Here is a 16,203-nt window from a genome sequence, read left to right as displayed (position 1 = left end):
TTGATTTAGCAAATATTCCCTCAGCAACAATGCGGTGAAACATGTTTCAGGTCCTCAGCCACTTAGCCCCTGCTACTTTCCTTTGAACATCCAACATGGAGATTGTCTTTCCAGACTAACGTTGGAAAAGGTTCTGCATGAAAAGCAACCAGCACTTCCTAGGAGATGCTATCACATAAGATATAAAAGCCAGCAACTCGATTAGGATTAGTACGAGTCTCAATTTCACCGTTTTGACTATGCACTTTATCTGCTCATGTCGGTACAGTGCCTATTGTTTTGCCACCCCCTGCATGGTCTGTTGTGATACCAAGCTCAACCTTGAATAATAACGGAAACATTGACCCCCGATATTGTTTTCTCTTTGTAGGATGACTACATCAAAACCCTGGACGAGACCACTGGCTCAGACGAAAGTAAGTAACGAAAGTGCAAGCCTGCGTTTGTCTTGAAGCGTTGTACCGGTGGATTCCCACAGGGAGCAGGGTGAAGCAGAACACTGTTGCGCTGTGGGCCAGAGGCGGTGGTGTTGGTGGTGGTGGAGGTGGTGGTGGAGGTGGTGGTGGAGGTGGTGGTGGTGGAGGTGGTGGTGGTGGTGCGACTGGTTCTGGCTTGAGCCCGAAGTAAGATCCGTTAATGGCCGTATCCGCTCGTAGAGCCCGCTGTAATTGCCTCTGTTGCTTCGGAGGGGGGGGGGGCATAGCTTCCACGAGGACCCCTTTCACCTCAGCGGGGGGTCTTCTAGTCCAAAATAAATAACCAAATAGACCAGCTCTCTGACACATCGCAGATACGAAGAGGCGTGGGGGCCTTGTGGAAGGCTTTAGGCTTAGCAGGTTGAGGTTGAGGCTACGGCATTAGCATTCACGTGCACGCTAGACAAATAGGGAAGGCCCAGGGGGGGGGGGAGCTGGGAGTGCGTGTTGCTGTTGAGACGTGGTGCGTGGGAGGAATTGACCCCACGGGGCCATGTGGCGTACCTACCGTACTTTCAATATGTTTATCTGCTGGTGGGTGGGTGGGGGCGGTTGACGGTGAGAATCCCCCCCCCCCCCGCGCCCACTTGTCGCAGGAATGGGCAAAAAATAAATAAAGTTCATTTGAATAGCATTGATTTAATTCTCCATTTCAACTCCCGGTGGGACTGGTGTCCGGGGCCGTCGTCGGCGCCGACCGGCCGATGCTCATTGAGGATGCAGCAGAGAGAGAGAGAGAGAGAGAGAGAGAGAGAGAGAGAGAGAGAGAGAGAGAGAGAGAGAGAGAGAGAGAGAGAGAGAGAGAAAGAGAGAGAGAGAGAGAGAGAGAGAGAGAGAGAGAGAGAGAGAGAGAGAGAGAGAGAGAGAGAGAGAGAGAAAGGGGGGGGGGGATGGGGAGAGAAAGAGTAGGGTGAGAGGGAGGGAGGTAGTGGGGGGGAGAGAGAGAGAGAGAGAGAGAGAGAGAGAGAGAGAGAGAGAGAGAGGGGGGGAGGAGAGAGAGAGAGGGAGATGACAGTGCGTGTGCTGTGGGCTGAATCTAATAAGGCATGTGTTTTTGAGGGGTATCACAGTGGCTCATCAAGGGAGAGGAGGCTTGACATGTGGCGAGGCTCAGCTCGGATACATTTAAATCCTTAGCGATAGTTGCCTAGCGCTCGCATATCGAAAGAGGGGATCAGAAAATAACCAACGAGGCTTTGAGTAGCGGCTGCGAGCGTTGCTTGTATTACAGTTCAATCCTTGGATTCATGTTACATCACTTGTACCATGAATTATTCCATAGAGTAGGTATGTAAGTTAGTGTGTAATCAAACTGTAGATGTGGGTATAATATAAACTTGCAATACTCATGTATAAACAAATATTTTAATGTTTTAATTCATCTTTTGTTGTAATACTTCTGGTCCATTGTGTTGCTTCATAACCAGCGCAAGCAACCTCACCAAGTCACCTACCTTATAAGTATGTCCAGATCTTCTTGGCAAAATAAAAAAGCAGATTCTGCTAACCCAAAAGAACAAATGCACTTGCAGCTGTCAACCGACTCATTCTTTCCTCCATGAATTTGAACAAAACCCACTTTGATATCCAGTCCCTTTCCGTCAGTACGATCATGCTTGTCAGAGTCGACTTTCTTAAATTTTCTTCCAATGCGATAAAAACAGCTCTCGCCAATCTTTGTTCGCAACTGGTGGAGAGTTTCATCGACCCACACGTGCCAAAGCAAATGGTCGACAAGGGCCGACCATTCTGTGCCGCACCGTATCCAACCGTTTATCGTCAGACACCCAAGCTGGGATCTGAACACGGAGAACAGGGAACAGAACCACCCCTCCTTCTCCCCTCAGGCACTCTTGGAAGTGATTTTGATCACCGCACGATAATCGCAGAGAGAAAATTGGGTGTAGGCTCGTCCTAGTCACGTCCTGTTGGGTTGTTGTTTTTCCGACTTTGGTTTCTTGTTGACTTGATTACAGGAGGAATCAAACCCCCACTACATAGACACTCATATACCCTGACACAGGAATGTTCTGGAAAGAAATGAAACGGCGGGAAGGAAGGGAGGGGGGGAGAAACCAGTAGAGGAGAGAGAGCCGATGGGGGCCGAAAAATCAATACTCGTGTCTTTATACACGCACGCTTTCGTTTCTATACTTCTTGATTATTTACGTTTTTTCGACAGTGAAGAGAAGCAGACATAAAGGGCCGACCCCGCGGAGGGTTCATAAACACATCAGCGCGACAGGGGACTCGGAAATCACCGCGCAGAGCTGCTCGGGGCCCCTCTGGGCTTGGTTTCTATGGGAACGTGAGAGCTACTTATATTAGGCTGGAGCCGTGTGGCACAGCCGAGGTGAAGCGTAGCCCTCTCTTCGCGGGAGGAACCTCGGCGTCTAGCGGCGCTCGTTTGCTCGGCGCCACAAAAGCACGAGTATGGAATAAAAGATGAGGAGGATAAAGATTGCTTCTTATTTCAGGGTTAGCCGGAAATGCGGCCCAGCCTCTCTGTAATTTGCACGGTATATCATTGTTTTTTGGTTCGGAGATAGGCTGCAAAAAGCCTTGAAATCAGTATGAGTGGTTTTGAAACCGTTCTGTGACCAAACTGAGGCCAATATTAGCATTGAAATAGTAATATTCCCTTGCCGTGCCTAAATATAATTATTTATATTATTTATATTTCGGAAAAGTAAGTAATTCGATTTGAATATTTCCGATTGATGAGAAAGGCCTTGTTGGGGAGTCATACTGAGCCTATATGTCTGAGCACACAGCAGGTTCCCAATTCTTTAATTCATTAATTAATTCATAAATTCAGTTCAGAGCGATTGCTGCGGACTGGGATTGCTGCGGACTAGGAACGACAGGTCGTTCTGTATGTCTCCAGAACTCATGGCTGGCTACTTGGTCCTGTACATATCGGCCAGATCCACCCTTAGTGAGCATGGGAATCATCAGAAAACTTGTTTTGTGCAAGATCTCTTTCAAGTTCAATAGCATTCAGCTCAAACAGACTCTTAATTCCTTCCCCTTGAACAGGTTAACGTATGTGCAGGAGGACTGGGTATCCATTTGAAGCTCATGTTGCTTTGATATGGACCCTGGATGACTTGAATCGAATGAAAGCACGATACAGACCTGGTTTTCAATATTTTCCCTGTGAGAATACGGTTCGATTTACTTACCATCTATTCTTTAAACGAGCTTAAGTACAACCAAATGTAAATCAACCAAAAGTTAAACGCAAAGCACGCGCTCGCGCATGCTCGACATTGCTCTCATCCTCCGCTTCCACTGCAAGGCCTCTGAAGTCCTCCTCTCTCCGAACCCGTTCCTCCCACACCTCATTCTGTGGAGCCTAAGGACACCACCTACTAGGGCGTACGCACTGGGAGGCCTGGCCCGCTGCCAGCCTGTCCACCGGTGAGGCCAGGAGGGGTAGACTCTGGCCGGCATCTGCTTCAGGCTGACTCAGTGTCTCACGGCCTTAACCGTCTCCCCCGGCGATGGCGGCTTGTCACTCACCCCCTCACTGGCCCCCCGCTGCTGAGCGTAAATGGAGCGGGCAGCGCTGTTGGTAGTGGTGGTGGTGGTGGTGGTGGTGGAGGAGGTGGAGGTGGTGGTGGTAATGGTAGTGGTGGTGGTGGTGGAGGTGGTGGAGGTGGTGCTGGTGGTGGTGGAGGTGGTGCTGGTGGTGGAGGTGGTGGTGGTGGTGGTGGTGGTGGAGGTGGTGCTGGTGGTGGTGCTGGTGGTGGTGCTGGTGGTGGTGGAGGTGGTGGAGGTGGTGCTGGTGGTGGAGGTGGTGGTGGAGGTGGTGGTGGTGGTGGAGGTTGTGGAGGTGGTGGTGCTGGTGGTGGAGGCGCCCGGGTGGGAGAGGGGAGGACGTGAGGATGTTTGAAGACGCCACGGGCAGGAAAAAACCGAGAGCACCGTCGAATGCACCCTTCGACTTACAAGGAAGAGAGGATTAATAGCAGGAGAGTGAAGAGGAGAGTGAGCAGAAAGGACAGACGAACAGCCAGACAGACGGGAAGGCAGGGCAGGCAGACACACAGACTGACAGGCCGGGTGAATAAACAGACAAGCGGACTGACGAGCAGGCAGATGGAACGGACAGACACACAGAAAGAGAGATGGATGAAAAAGTAAGGCAGCGATCAAGGAAGGCGAGAGTCCAGTTCGACATGACAAGCGGAGGGAGAAAAGACATGTTGAATCGAACCCTGCATGCGTGGGGGTGGGGGGCAATTAACCAGAAGCCCGCCTCTGGAGACCCCCTGCCGTGCGATTGGCCAGGCGGCGCCTCACTCATGACAGGTCGGCCTCCTTGTTTTCTGCCGTGATGTCAGTGAAAGTCAGTCCTGCACACTCTGGACCCCCGCCGCGTTAAGCTCTATCAGGGCGATCCGGGGTCAGCAGAGAGGCTCTACCCGGCCCGGACCCTGGGCCTGCAGACGGGTCCGGCGCCACGCGGACGGGGAATCTAGCTGCCTGGCACCACAGATCCTTTCCGATCACATCTGACCTCTTTCCTCTTTGTCCTTATCTTGTCGCTAAGACGAGATCCGTCAAACACTAAAGAACAACTGTGAAAGTTGTGTCTCTCCCGTAACACGCACGCCCAGATCCATACTCACACAGTCCTGAACACACACACACAACTATATGTAACTATGTATGTATATTGTATGTTCGCAAATCTAGAGTGTGATAGAGAGAGAGAGAGAGAGAGAGAGAGAGAGAGAGAGAGAGAGAGAGAGAGAGAGAGAGAGAGAGAGAGAGAGAGAGAGAGAGAGAGAGAGAGAGAGAGAGAGAGAGAGAGAGAGAGAGAGAGAGAGAGAGGAAGAGCACGAGAGCGCTACAACACACCGTTGTGTTGTTATGTTGTACACAACCTGGTGTTGGGTACTCGTATCCCGTGGTGACACCGTATCAACGCTGTGGTTCCTTGTCCCCCCCCCCGTGTGTGTGTGTGTGTGCAGCCCTGGACACCACCAAGGACCCGTGTCAGAAGGTGCGATGCAGCCGCCACAAGGTGTGTGTGGCCCAGGGCTACCAGCGGGCCATGTGCGTCAACCGGAAGAAGTTGGAGAACAGGTGAGGCCCACACACGCCTGTCTGAAGGAGCATTCATACTCAACGTGCACGGAGCGGTCGAGTGGTGTGTTCCAGAGGCATCGTACACCGTCCGCACGAGTTGCAAATTGGGAAATCTCCCAGCTTTCTTCGACAGAAGTGCTATAAGTGCTACAAGCCGGGAAATTGCGTCACAAGAGAAACCTGTGCGTGTGGTGTACGATGCATCTCGAACACACCATAGCTCAGTGGTCGGGTGCAGCGGAATGCCCCAAAAAGGATATGTATGTTTAAAAACTGAAATAATCTGGGTAGTCAACTAAGTACCCCCATCCTTTCGCCCCTTTCCTTCCACCTCCTCCCTCGAACATTTCCTCCAACTGGAAGGCCGATAGCCAATATTCAATCCTTGTTATTAGATCCGAGAGAGGCAGGGCTTTTCTGTAGTGGAAAAGTTGCATTAATGCAGCTGTCTTATTGGAACTGTATTAGAGTGTAGCTGTCTCGGCTGTACCAGAGTGTGGCTGTCTCAGTGTAGCTCTATCAGAGTATAGCTGTCTCAGTGAGGCTGTGTTAGAGTGTAGAGTATTGAAGTGTAGCCGAATTAAAGAGAAGGTCATTGCAGCCCGGCTGGAGATCTATTGATCGTAGCCTGGGAAACGGTGCCAGAGAATGCCATGAGTCAGGAGTGATGTTATTTGGGCTAGAACACTCCTGCTGAGAGATGCGCTGATTAATCAAGGAGGTGGACAGAAGACGTGGTCCGAACAAGTCGGCCGTACTTGTTGGTAAGTTGTTTTGTCAATTTGAGAAGATGATGAAGAATAAAGACTGCCTTCCCCCAATGTGTTGTTGGACTCCTGGCCATTTGCATCGCCATGGTTAGAATGAGAATTCCCGAGTATTCTCATGGCAGTGATATAGACTTCAGCTTTTAGGGGGGGGGATATGGCGGGAGAAAATTGATTTGCAGTCAGAAAATAATTAACGGGCCGAATCATTACCACCTCTTAAATTTGCGTGTGGCATTTATCTTTTCCAATAAAGACCCTTTTTAATTATTGAGTCACCTCGGAGATAGTGAGAGCAACTAGGCAACGCCATAATCGGTACTAAGTACAAAAGCAGCCTCGCTGAAGCGGCCTAGCGTCATTAGGTAGCAGGGAAGCAAGACGCGGCGTGCTGTGTGCTTGTACGGCGCTAATCACCATGTCAGTGTCACAAAGTAAGCAGGGGTCCAGTTCCATGACAGGTACGCATTCTAGCGTGACTCAAACCCTACGTGTCTTATCATTAGGATGCCAAGAACCCTCCCATCCTGTTTTCCTAATGGCTGTTGGTGCATTTAATTTTCTTTAATGAGTCTCTGTTGTCTCTGCTGGAACACATCGATACAACATAGTTATCGCTTTTTATATCTTTGACAAATAACCAGAGTTTAGTCAAATCCAGGAAAGTCAAATCTTCGAGGTCTAGTTGGAAAGAGGTCCTTGGCACAAAGTTATGTGTAGATATTGAAGCAAGTTCAGGTTCAGTACAGAGTTTATACTTTTGATATGTGCTGTGTGTTGTTTCAGTCACAGAACTCATAAATCAAAGGTGTAAATGTGTTCTTAAGATATACAGTCGAAGAACAACTTTCCATTCAGGCACGTTCTACATGCTGCGTTGGCAATATAATCACATGACCTGTGTTTGCTTTATAGGACACAATGAATAAGTCAATGTAGCTGGAGTGGATGTCACAGGTCGGGTTGGATCATGGCTGACATATGCTACGACATTGGCCATTTGTTTTTTAAATGTAATTTTCTGTTTCACATCCAAAGAGCCAGGCTGCCGGAGCCACTGAAGACCCGGGACAGCAGCTGCAAGCCCTGTCCTGTGACCGCGTCCTCTCCCGTGTGTGGCTCGGACGGACACAACTATGCCTCAGAGGTAAACGTCTCGTAATCATGTCTGGTTCTGGTTCTGGTTCTGGTTAGTTTTATCTCCCTACCTCCAGTAGTCGTATTCCTCTTGCCGGACATAGTTCTTTATTCATGTGGCCGAAGAAGGCTTCAGAGGAAGGAAGTAAACTGCTGGAGTCATTTAAAAAAAAGTTTGGATATATATCTATATATATATGTATATGTATATCTATACATGGCCAGGTAGCATCGTTCATCACTCCAGAGAGCGATGGTTCTGGGTGTGTGCAGTCACATGATTAATCACTCCCCGGAGATCGTCAGACATCGTCTGGCCACTGCCTGGTTTTATTTTAAATGTACATTGAATTATTTGCATTATATTTAGATTTATGTATTGTGTTTAACTTTGACCTTCAACGAGTTCACAACACAGGAAAATGACAACTCACTGCCACAACCCCTCCCTCTCCCCCCTAACACACTAAGTGCACTGTCTCATCTGAATGAACAATCTCTGTTCCCTCTCTCCCTCTCTCTCTCTCCGCGGTCACCCCCATAAATGTTTTAGCTACACAGCGTCATCATCCTCCGCCGTCCCACCTCTCTTTCCACTTTTCTACGCGCGTCATTCCCCCCCTCGCCGGTATTTCTCTGCATCTCCTTATCTCTCCCTCTCTCCTCCTTCTCTCCCTGACAGTGTAAGTTGCAGCAGCAGGCGTGTCTGTCAGGCAAGGAGCTGAGCATCAAGTGTGCCGGCTTTTGCCCTTGCTCTACACCCTCTGTGCCGTTCACCAACACCGAGACGAAACACGGTAAACCTTTGTTGTTTTTGCATTTACCCCCTTTCTGAATATTTAATTCTGCGTTTGCGTTGCCCCATTCGTCCGGTCAAAACGTCCCAACCTTTTTATGATGTTGAGTTTGAGTTTGCTACAGTAAAGTATGGCGAGGCAAAGTCATCTGACATGGCACTTTAATGGCTCTTGACCAAACTCGCTGACAAAGCAAGATTAACCTAAATGAACGCAGTGTTCGGATTACAACAGAGACTCCATATTATCCTCCCCGACGAATGCAGCGGATGCAATATTGAACTTTTTTAGATCGATAGTCACCAATTTCAAAGATTGGGCTTAGCTAAATATCCCCCCGTGTCACTGAAATGCCCTTTCAATCATGTGCTGATTAATTATTTAGAGTGTATACTCTCATTGGAGGCAAACTGCATTGATTGTCTGCAGCTCCCGGGCCTGTGAAAAATGCGGAATAATCAATGGAATGAAATGCTAGCCTCATGTTTCTCATTTGGAAACATGAAATACATATTTAGGCATCATTATTTTCGGAATGAAGCAGGCCGATGACCGTGATGAAGTGACATTGTGGAAACGCTGTTCTGTAGCACAGCGTAAGGCATTGGGACTGTAGGTGTGGAAAACTACTGTACTGTACAGAATGTAAATGAAAAAACGAAATAATATTATAGATAAAGGAAATAAATATACAATAATAATACATAATCCCAAGGTGCTTTATAAGTGATAAGGAACAATTATATAAACAAGAAGAGAAAAACAAAAACGGCAATAAAAATATATAAAATATATATAAAATCTAAATGGAAAATATAAGGTAAGAAATATAAATAAATATTTATATATATATATATATATATATATATATGTATAAATAGCAAAATGGTTGTGGACGTGATTTGAACATACACAGCGATCTCTCTGAGAATCTCAGTTGGCATTAAAGGTACAGAATGGCCCAAACCAAGTCCTGCTCCCTGAAGTTCAACCCCTGCGGATCTCTTCTGTCCTCTTCTCCCACAACAGAGACGTGCACCGGCCAGGACTTGGCGGATTTGGGCGACCGCCTGAGAGACTGGTTCCAGCTTCTCCATGGCAACGCCAAGCAGAACAACTCGGGCAAACCGGGCACTGGCACCGCCTCAGGTCAGCTAGCAGCGTGTGGTCCCAAAAGTTCCTGCTCTATGCTTCACCACCTCCGAATACGTGGGGCAAACACTCTCACACACTCACACACACACACACACACACACATGCACTCAGGCAGGCACACACACACACACACACACACACACACACACACACACACACACGATCCTGCACTCAGGCAGGCACCCACACACACACACACACACACACACACACACACACACACACACACACACACACACACACACACACACACACACACACACACTCAAAAACACTCGCAGGCAAACACACACATACCCATGCACACACGTGGAAAACATGATCACACATCATCAATAAATTAGAGGTTGAATTAACGCTTGTGCATTAACTGTTACTTACAAGCTAAGCGCTATTGGTCCTGACCAGCGGACACTTAACAAATTATCGTCCACTCCCATCTCCCCACGCAGCGCTGGACAAGAGCCTGGTGGCCAGCTGCAAGGACTCCATTGGCTGGATGTTCTCCAAGTTGGACAGCAACGGCGACCTCTATCTAGACCACGGCGAGATGGCCGCCATTAACCTGGACAAGTACGAAGTGTGCATCCGACCCTTCTTCAACTCCTGCGACAGCTTCAAGGACGGCAAGGTCTCCACGGCCGAATGGTGCTTCTGCTTCTGGCGGGAAAGTGAGTGCACAAAATGGCCGACCGCAATCTGTGATGAAAATGGGATGACATGAGTAGGAAGAAGGGAAGATGACTATAAATAGAGATTGAATGGCAACGTGGCATTAGCGGATGACGTATTGTTAAATGTCATGATCATTTCATTCCTTGAATCTCAATCCATAAGTAAGTAGAAATAGTACAATCGATATATCAGTGATTTAATGGAAGACGTCATCCCTGGATCACATACTGTTCCAATACCGAGCAGAGAGCTCTCAAATTTAGCTTTGTATTCATCATCATCTCTATTTCTTGCTAAACATTTGGTGACTTTGCCTACAATTAATGTGCGATGAAGACAGTCATTTACCAGTGGTCCTCCCGAGTTTTGCATTGTGTATTTTAAATGTGACACAAATTAGTGCTTCCATTGCTCTTGTCCCTCACTAGTCCATCATGACATTTCACCAACTTGGGCCTTCATTACATTGTCCTAGATTACATTGACTATATTCGTAAATTATTCAGCGCTGGGAATAATTCCCCACCTGGCTTAAAGTCACGCTATAAATACTTCAGAACTAAACATAAGGGATTTGTTTTGATTTATACTTAAAAACGACTTTTCTCTCTCTCTCTCTGATTTATTACATCAGTGTCACTTATTTCTCTCTCTCTCTCTCTCTCTCTCTCTCTCTCTCTCTCTCTCTCTCTCTCTCTCTCTCTCTCTCTCTCTCTCTCTCTCTCTCTCTCTCTCTCTCTCTCTCTCTCTCTCTCGTGTCTCAGTTTGTGAGTTCATGCGATGTAATTTGTGTAGCATGTTTGAAAGGTGTTGACCGTTCTCACACTGTCCAACAACTCCTAGGGGCAGAAGACGAAATACGTCAGGGTAACGTTCAGCATCTCCTGTTTCCTCCAAAAAACACAGATTCAAAGTGTAGGATGCAATAACCGCCTCGTTTGAGACGCTGGCCATCTTGAAAAATACTAAAATGACATAACGTCTCATCCCGTCATTACCGATCATTTTATTAGACTCTCAGTCTAATAATCGTCTGGCAGCCGATCAATACCTTTTCAGGGGCCGTTGAACATGTCACATCTCACTGGAAGCACTCGATCTCCTTAAACACACGGTTAATATGGGAATCATTGATCGAGACCCGAGTTCAACGTTCCTGTGTTCCCAGAGCCCCCCTGTCTCGCTGAGCTGGAGAAGATCCAGGTTCAAGAAGTGGCCAAGAAGAAGCCAGGTAAATACAGCACCTTATATACATCTGGAATTTGTAGTATCCAGGTAAATACCGCACCTTATATACACCTCGAATCTGTAGTAGACAGGCAAATACCGCACCTTATATACACCTCAAATCTGTAGTATGCAGGTAAATATAGCACCTTACACCTGGAACCTGTCGTATCAAGGTAAATACAGCAGAATCAATACAATACCAAACACCTCAACCACTTTGTAGTCTCACTCGAAAGGTTATGCGTTTCAAACCACGTTGAACACAACCACCTACCTGCTCCTTTATGATCTGTCTCTGTATCCACTGTAAGGTGCTTGGCTGAAGGCGTCTGCTAAATGACTACATATTAAATCTATTATATATATATAACAGTACAGTTTATATCGTTTACCGGCTAATATGCACTTATGCACCTGACACATGAGCAAGCTTCTCAACATTGCCATGGAAACGCTACAAAAAAGAAACCCACCACACAATAAAGGCCTACCATACCACACTTTATATTGTTTTAATTCAAACCTGTGATTAGTGCGGCTAGCTTGCAGCTACGCGGCGCGTGCATGCTTGTATTTGTATGGTCTTGTGTAAGAATAGGAAGAAGGAGTCTCATTAACCGATCACACGCTCAGGGCCGGGATTAACCCCTCATCACGCTGTGGGATTAGGTCCGGAGACGCGGCTTTGGGGAGTGCGCTAGGCTAAAGCAACCGTTTGGCTCCCTCGCTCCCCGAGAACGCTGTGTATAAACCTCCTGCTTTGTAACAGGGCGAAACACTATTTTGAAAGCTATGATCTACTACTCTTTTGGTTTTGGCTTGGGTTTTGTTTTAAGTGGTGTGGCTGGAGACGTGGAGTGAGTTTAATGTTATTAACTTCAAAACACCGGACAGAATGTTCTTGAGGGGTTGTGCCAACGGTGATGCAGCAATCGTGGCCACATTTTCAAAAATGTCACTCTCACAGTTTAATGATGAGAATAAATCTATACAAACCGCCTGTCCACTTTAAACACCTACCAGCCCTGTTGGATGATGTTTGAAGGTTAACAACAACAGTGATCACATCAAAAGAGCTTTGTTGTGTTCTGCTCCAAGGCAGCTCGCACTCCTTTGTCCTGCACGGACGCTCTTATCACAGGCTCACTACAAAGGATGTTGCCCGACTCATTTATGCTGCACTTATCTCCAGCATCAGCGAGGCACCGACCAAAGGCTGAGGATATCAATATTTAACGCTTGTGTATTTGTTTGTGTCTGTGCGTGTGTTTGTCTGTTTGTGTGTATGTGTGTGTGTGTGTTTGTACGTGCATACCACTTTGGATATGTGTGTGTGTGTGTTTTTGGGTGTGTGTGTGTACGTGCAAACCTAACACGTTGCATGTGTGTGTGTCTGTGTGTGTACATGCATTCCACGCTGTGTGTGTGTGTGTGTGTGTGTGTGTGTGTGTGTGTGTGTGTGTGTGTGTGTGTGTGTGTGTGTGTGTGTGTGTGTGTGTGTGTGTGTGTGTGTGTGTGTGTGTGTGTGTGTGTGTGTGTGCGCACATGCTTGCGTGCACGTGCCTCCCCCCTACAGGCATGTACATCCCCAGCTGTGACGAGGACGGCTACTACAGGAAGCTGCAGTGCGACCAGGGCCGGGGCGAGTGCTGGTGTGTGGACCCCCAGGGAGGGGAGATGGCGGGCTCTCGCATCCACGGCAACCCCGACTGTGGTAAGAAGAGCCTGGGAGTTTTAATGCTGGGGGAGTGGGGCAGGGGGGAAGAAGGGAAGTTTATTTATTCAGCCCCCTTCACACACCCAGACCCATCAGAGAGCTTCATATGGGCGTTCAAAGGACGATCGATAAAAGACACTGATTTCAAAGAGAGGTGTAAAACGTATAAGGGGGGAGAACATATACGACGGCGGAGACATTTCATTCTTAATAACAAACTGGGGATGGCACACAGAAAGGTCTGGAGCCCTGTTTCCTTAGCAATGCAGTTTAGTATAGCGTAGTGTTCGTGTAAGGTAGAGTAGGGTAATGCTGGGCAGTACAGTGCAAGGTAGAGTAGGGTAATGGTGTGCATTGTAGTGCAGTTTAGGGTAGGGTAGTGCAGTATAGTGTCGTAGCGTGTACTGAGGTGCAGTGCAGTGTAGGCTAGGGAAGTGTAAATTAGGTGAGTGCATTGTAGTGCATTGCAGTGTAGTGTAGTGTTGAGGCCTGTGACTTCCAATCTTCTGGAAGTTAATGCCAGAAATGTTTCTTCATAAACACAGTGCTTGACCAAGCACTTTTGTTGTTGCACACACAGCACCACGGAGGGGAAGGCCGTCCCAACCGGTTTGCCCGGGCATCTTGGTGTTGTTACAGTGAAATCTACTGAACCCAATGACGAGAAATGTAATCATCACATTAGTCTCAGCCTCTTTCGATCAATTGCCCCACATCACCTTGTGGCTCGTTATGATGTTTGATCCAAAATGCAAGTTATATTGTGAAGCGTCTGGAAGAAACCCACGACACGATTCTCATTGGCCGTCAGCATTGTCACGTAGCATTAACATTCACGCCACGATGCTATGCATTGTAGCGTGAGTGACAGGCGTAGTGACAGACGTAGCTCCGGTGCGACATGGGGTAATCCGGTAAATTCTCATATTTACATTCATGGATTTATTCAGCCTGCCCCCTAAGGCTTTCATTTTTTCTGTCGGTAGACAGCGGAGCAATTGTTAAAATCACTCCTTTCACCACTGGTCTGTTTCACTAAACCGTTCCCGGCGTCTGATCCCTGATTGGTTGTGCTTGCATGTCAATCAAGATCTTCCTGACAAATAGTCGGTTCCTGAAGCAGTTAATAAACACTGTGTCTCAGACTTCCCAAAGGAGAGGCTGGCCCTGTGAGACTATTATCAGATCAGATTGCATTCATGACCCCTCTGTCGCCCCCCTCCCTCCCTCTCTCCCCCCATTTCCCCCATCCCCCCCCCCCACAGACGAGGTGGTGGGACACTCCGGTGACTTCGGCAGCGGCGTGGGATGGGAGGACGAGGAGGAGAAAGAAGCGGATGAGAACGGAGAAGAGGAGGAGGAGGAGGAAGAGGAGGAGGGAGAGGCCGACGATGGAGGATACATCTGGTAGAATGGTATAGCAGACACTCTCTCGCACTCTCTCTCACTCTCTCTCACTCGCTCTCTCTATCTCTCTCCCCTCACAAAGAAATGAAAAGGATTCTGGGGGTTGTCTTGGAGTGAGACGTGTGGAAGGCATGGAAACGTATAATGACCTCTTGGCACCCCCCCTCCCTCCCCTTCCTCCCCTCCAGTGATGACATGACCTGTTCTTTTTATGTCTTGTGTAGTGCTGCTTCATTATCCTTTCATGATCAACAGATCTTTATGTTTTTTCGCAGACCCAGGGGGTGGGAGGGCGGGGGGTGGGGTGGGGGACCCTTGATCGTTGCACCGTAGCTATAGAAGAAAAATCGACTATTCATCTAAAGATCCTACCTGTCATCTATGCATATAGAGATTTTGTTTTTACATTGTGAATAAGTGCTTGATTGCTGTAAGGAGCACCGCTGTCCCCCATTTAGAACGACTAGAGATTGAGAACATGTTAAAAGTTTCAGTGCAATGCGTACGTTATGTTCCTTCATGACGTCTTCTGTAAATAAGTCTTGGCGTCGATGATCTCGGGTGGGCTAGTCCCAGGCGGCTCTTATCTGGCATTATATCCGACTAGCGTTCAAGATGTATCAATAATATACACAGTTACCTTCAAAATGTACATGCTTTATCGACCACGTGGGTAGACGGAAATATCTGAGATTGGTTTTCTGTGAAATACGTTTTTTGACTACTTCTGAAATCGTACCTTTTTGTTGCAAATTGCTCCGGCAAATCACTATCTTCCTCACCGCTTATTCTTCGAGCAGAACGTGCCACCCCATGTTTTATTTACTGACTATTACGACTGAGCTTTTTGTGTTCATTACTTGAATTTTCACTCTTCAGTTGTTTTCCTTTTACTATAAGAAAATTGCTACCATTTCTTTCTTCTTGCTATTGATAGGAAAGACATTGTTTTTAGTATTGCATGTTAGTGAACAAGAATGTACTGCTAGGCTGAGCACTTTAATATTAAAGGCACTGGGGCCAAGCGTGTGTCTTGTTCTTTATGCTGCCTATCTTTGAACGCCCACGCCAACGTTTGCCTCCAACACAATGTTTCGTTCATGTACCTTTTGATCTATCACGTCTTGACAAGAAAAACAAGAATGAGAAGGAAAAAAAAGAAAGACCCAAGCACTCAAGCATCTTGGTCTTCCGAGTTACTAAGCAGTTTCTGATCTTTCAAATGCAATACCGTTGCCTTGAGGCACAGCAGATATTTAAGACGTTCTCCTTTCTAAACACACACAAAGTGGTATCCTCCCTCTCTCTATCAGAAGTGGACCATCAGCAGCCCACTAACAGAATTTGGAGGATTCTTTTCACTGCATATAGAATAGACGTTTAATAAAATAGCCCATATTACATGAAAGGTTACATCATGGATGTGTGACCTTTGTGAAGTAACATGAAGGTCACCAAATATTTTCTGGGCAACTATGACCTCTTGAGAATTCACACTGAGTGTTTTGATTGACACTGATTGGCCTGTCCAAGTTATGAGTGGTTACAACAGCTATCCCGTCAGGCCAAGGTATTATGCAAACTCTCTCCACTGCTCTACTTTGGTGTAAGAATTGTCTTTAAAATGACATTGTACAAATAGTGATTATAATGCTGCACGAGTCTATTATTGGACACAGTTGATATTATTACACATAATATTATTATTAATATTATTGCTACAGTGGATTTGATTCTTTTGG

At 47.1% G+C, this 16,203-nt stretch overlaps 1 protein-coding gene across 1 annotated transcript; it reads left to right on the top strand.

Annotated features, from left to right (window-relative positions):
* Nucleotides 1–296: 296 nt before the first annotated feature.
* LOC132446105 (testican-2-like) lies at nucleotides 297–15,485 on the top strand. The gene is made up of 9 exons (XM_060036214.1): nucleotides 297–416; nucleotides 5,459–5,573; nucleotides 7,382–7,490; nucleotides 8,163–8,277; nucleotides 9,307–9,426; nucleotides 9,885–10,103; nucleotides 11,276–11,338; nucleotides 12,914–13,051; nucleotides 14,320–15,485. The coding sequence occupies exons 2-9, from the start codon at nucleotides 5,542–5,544 to the stop codon at nucleotides 14,463–14,465; spliced, it is 942 nt and encodes a 313-aa protein (XP_059892197.1). The 5' UTR covers nucleotides 297–416; nucleotides 5,459–5,541; the 3' UTR covers nucleotides 14,466–15,485.
* The last annotated feature ends 718 nt before the right edge of the window (nucleotides 15,486–16,203 follow it).

This window comes from Gadus macrocephalus, chromosome 18, assembly GCF_031168955.1.
Source record: "Gadus macrocephalus chromosome 18, ASM3116895v1".
Taxonomy (NCBI): domain Eukaryota; kingdom Metazoa; phylum Chordata; class Actinopteri; order Gadiformes; family Gadidae; genus Gadus; species Gadus macrocephalus.
The sequence above is the reverse complement of the archived record's forward strand: the minus strand, read 5'-3'. Positions and strand labels throughout refer to the sequence as shown.

What these genes read in the sequence shown, in the direction of transcription:
- LOC132446105 (XM_060036214.1), top strand. Translation starts at nt 5,542, where the DNA reads ATGTGCGTCAACCGGAAGAAGTTGGAGAACAG. An exon ending in AGTGGCCAAGAAGAAGCCAG is followed by an intron (nt 11,339 to 12,913) that starts GTAAATACAGCA and finishes TCCCCCCTACAG; the next exon opens with GCATGTACATCCCCAGCTGT. An exon ending in CCACGGCAACCCCGACTGTG is followed by an intron (nt 13,052 to 14,319) that starts GTAAGAAGAGCC and finishes CCCCCCCCACAG; the next exon opens with ACGAGGTGGTGGGACACTCC.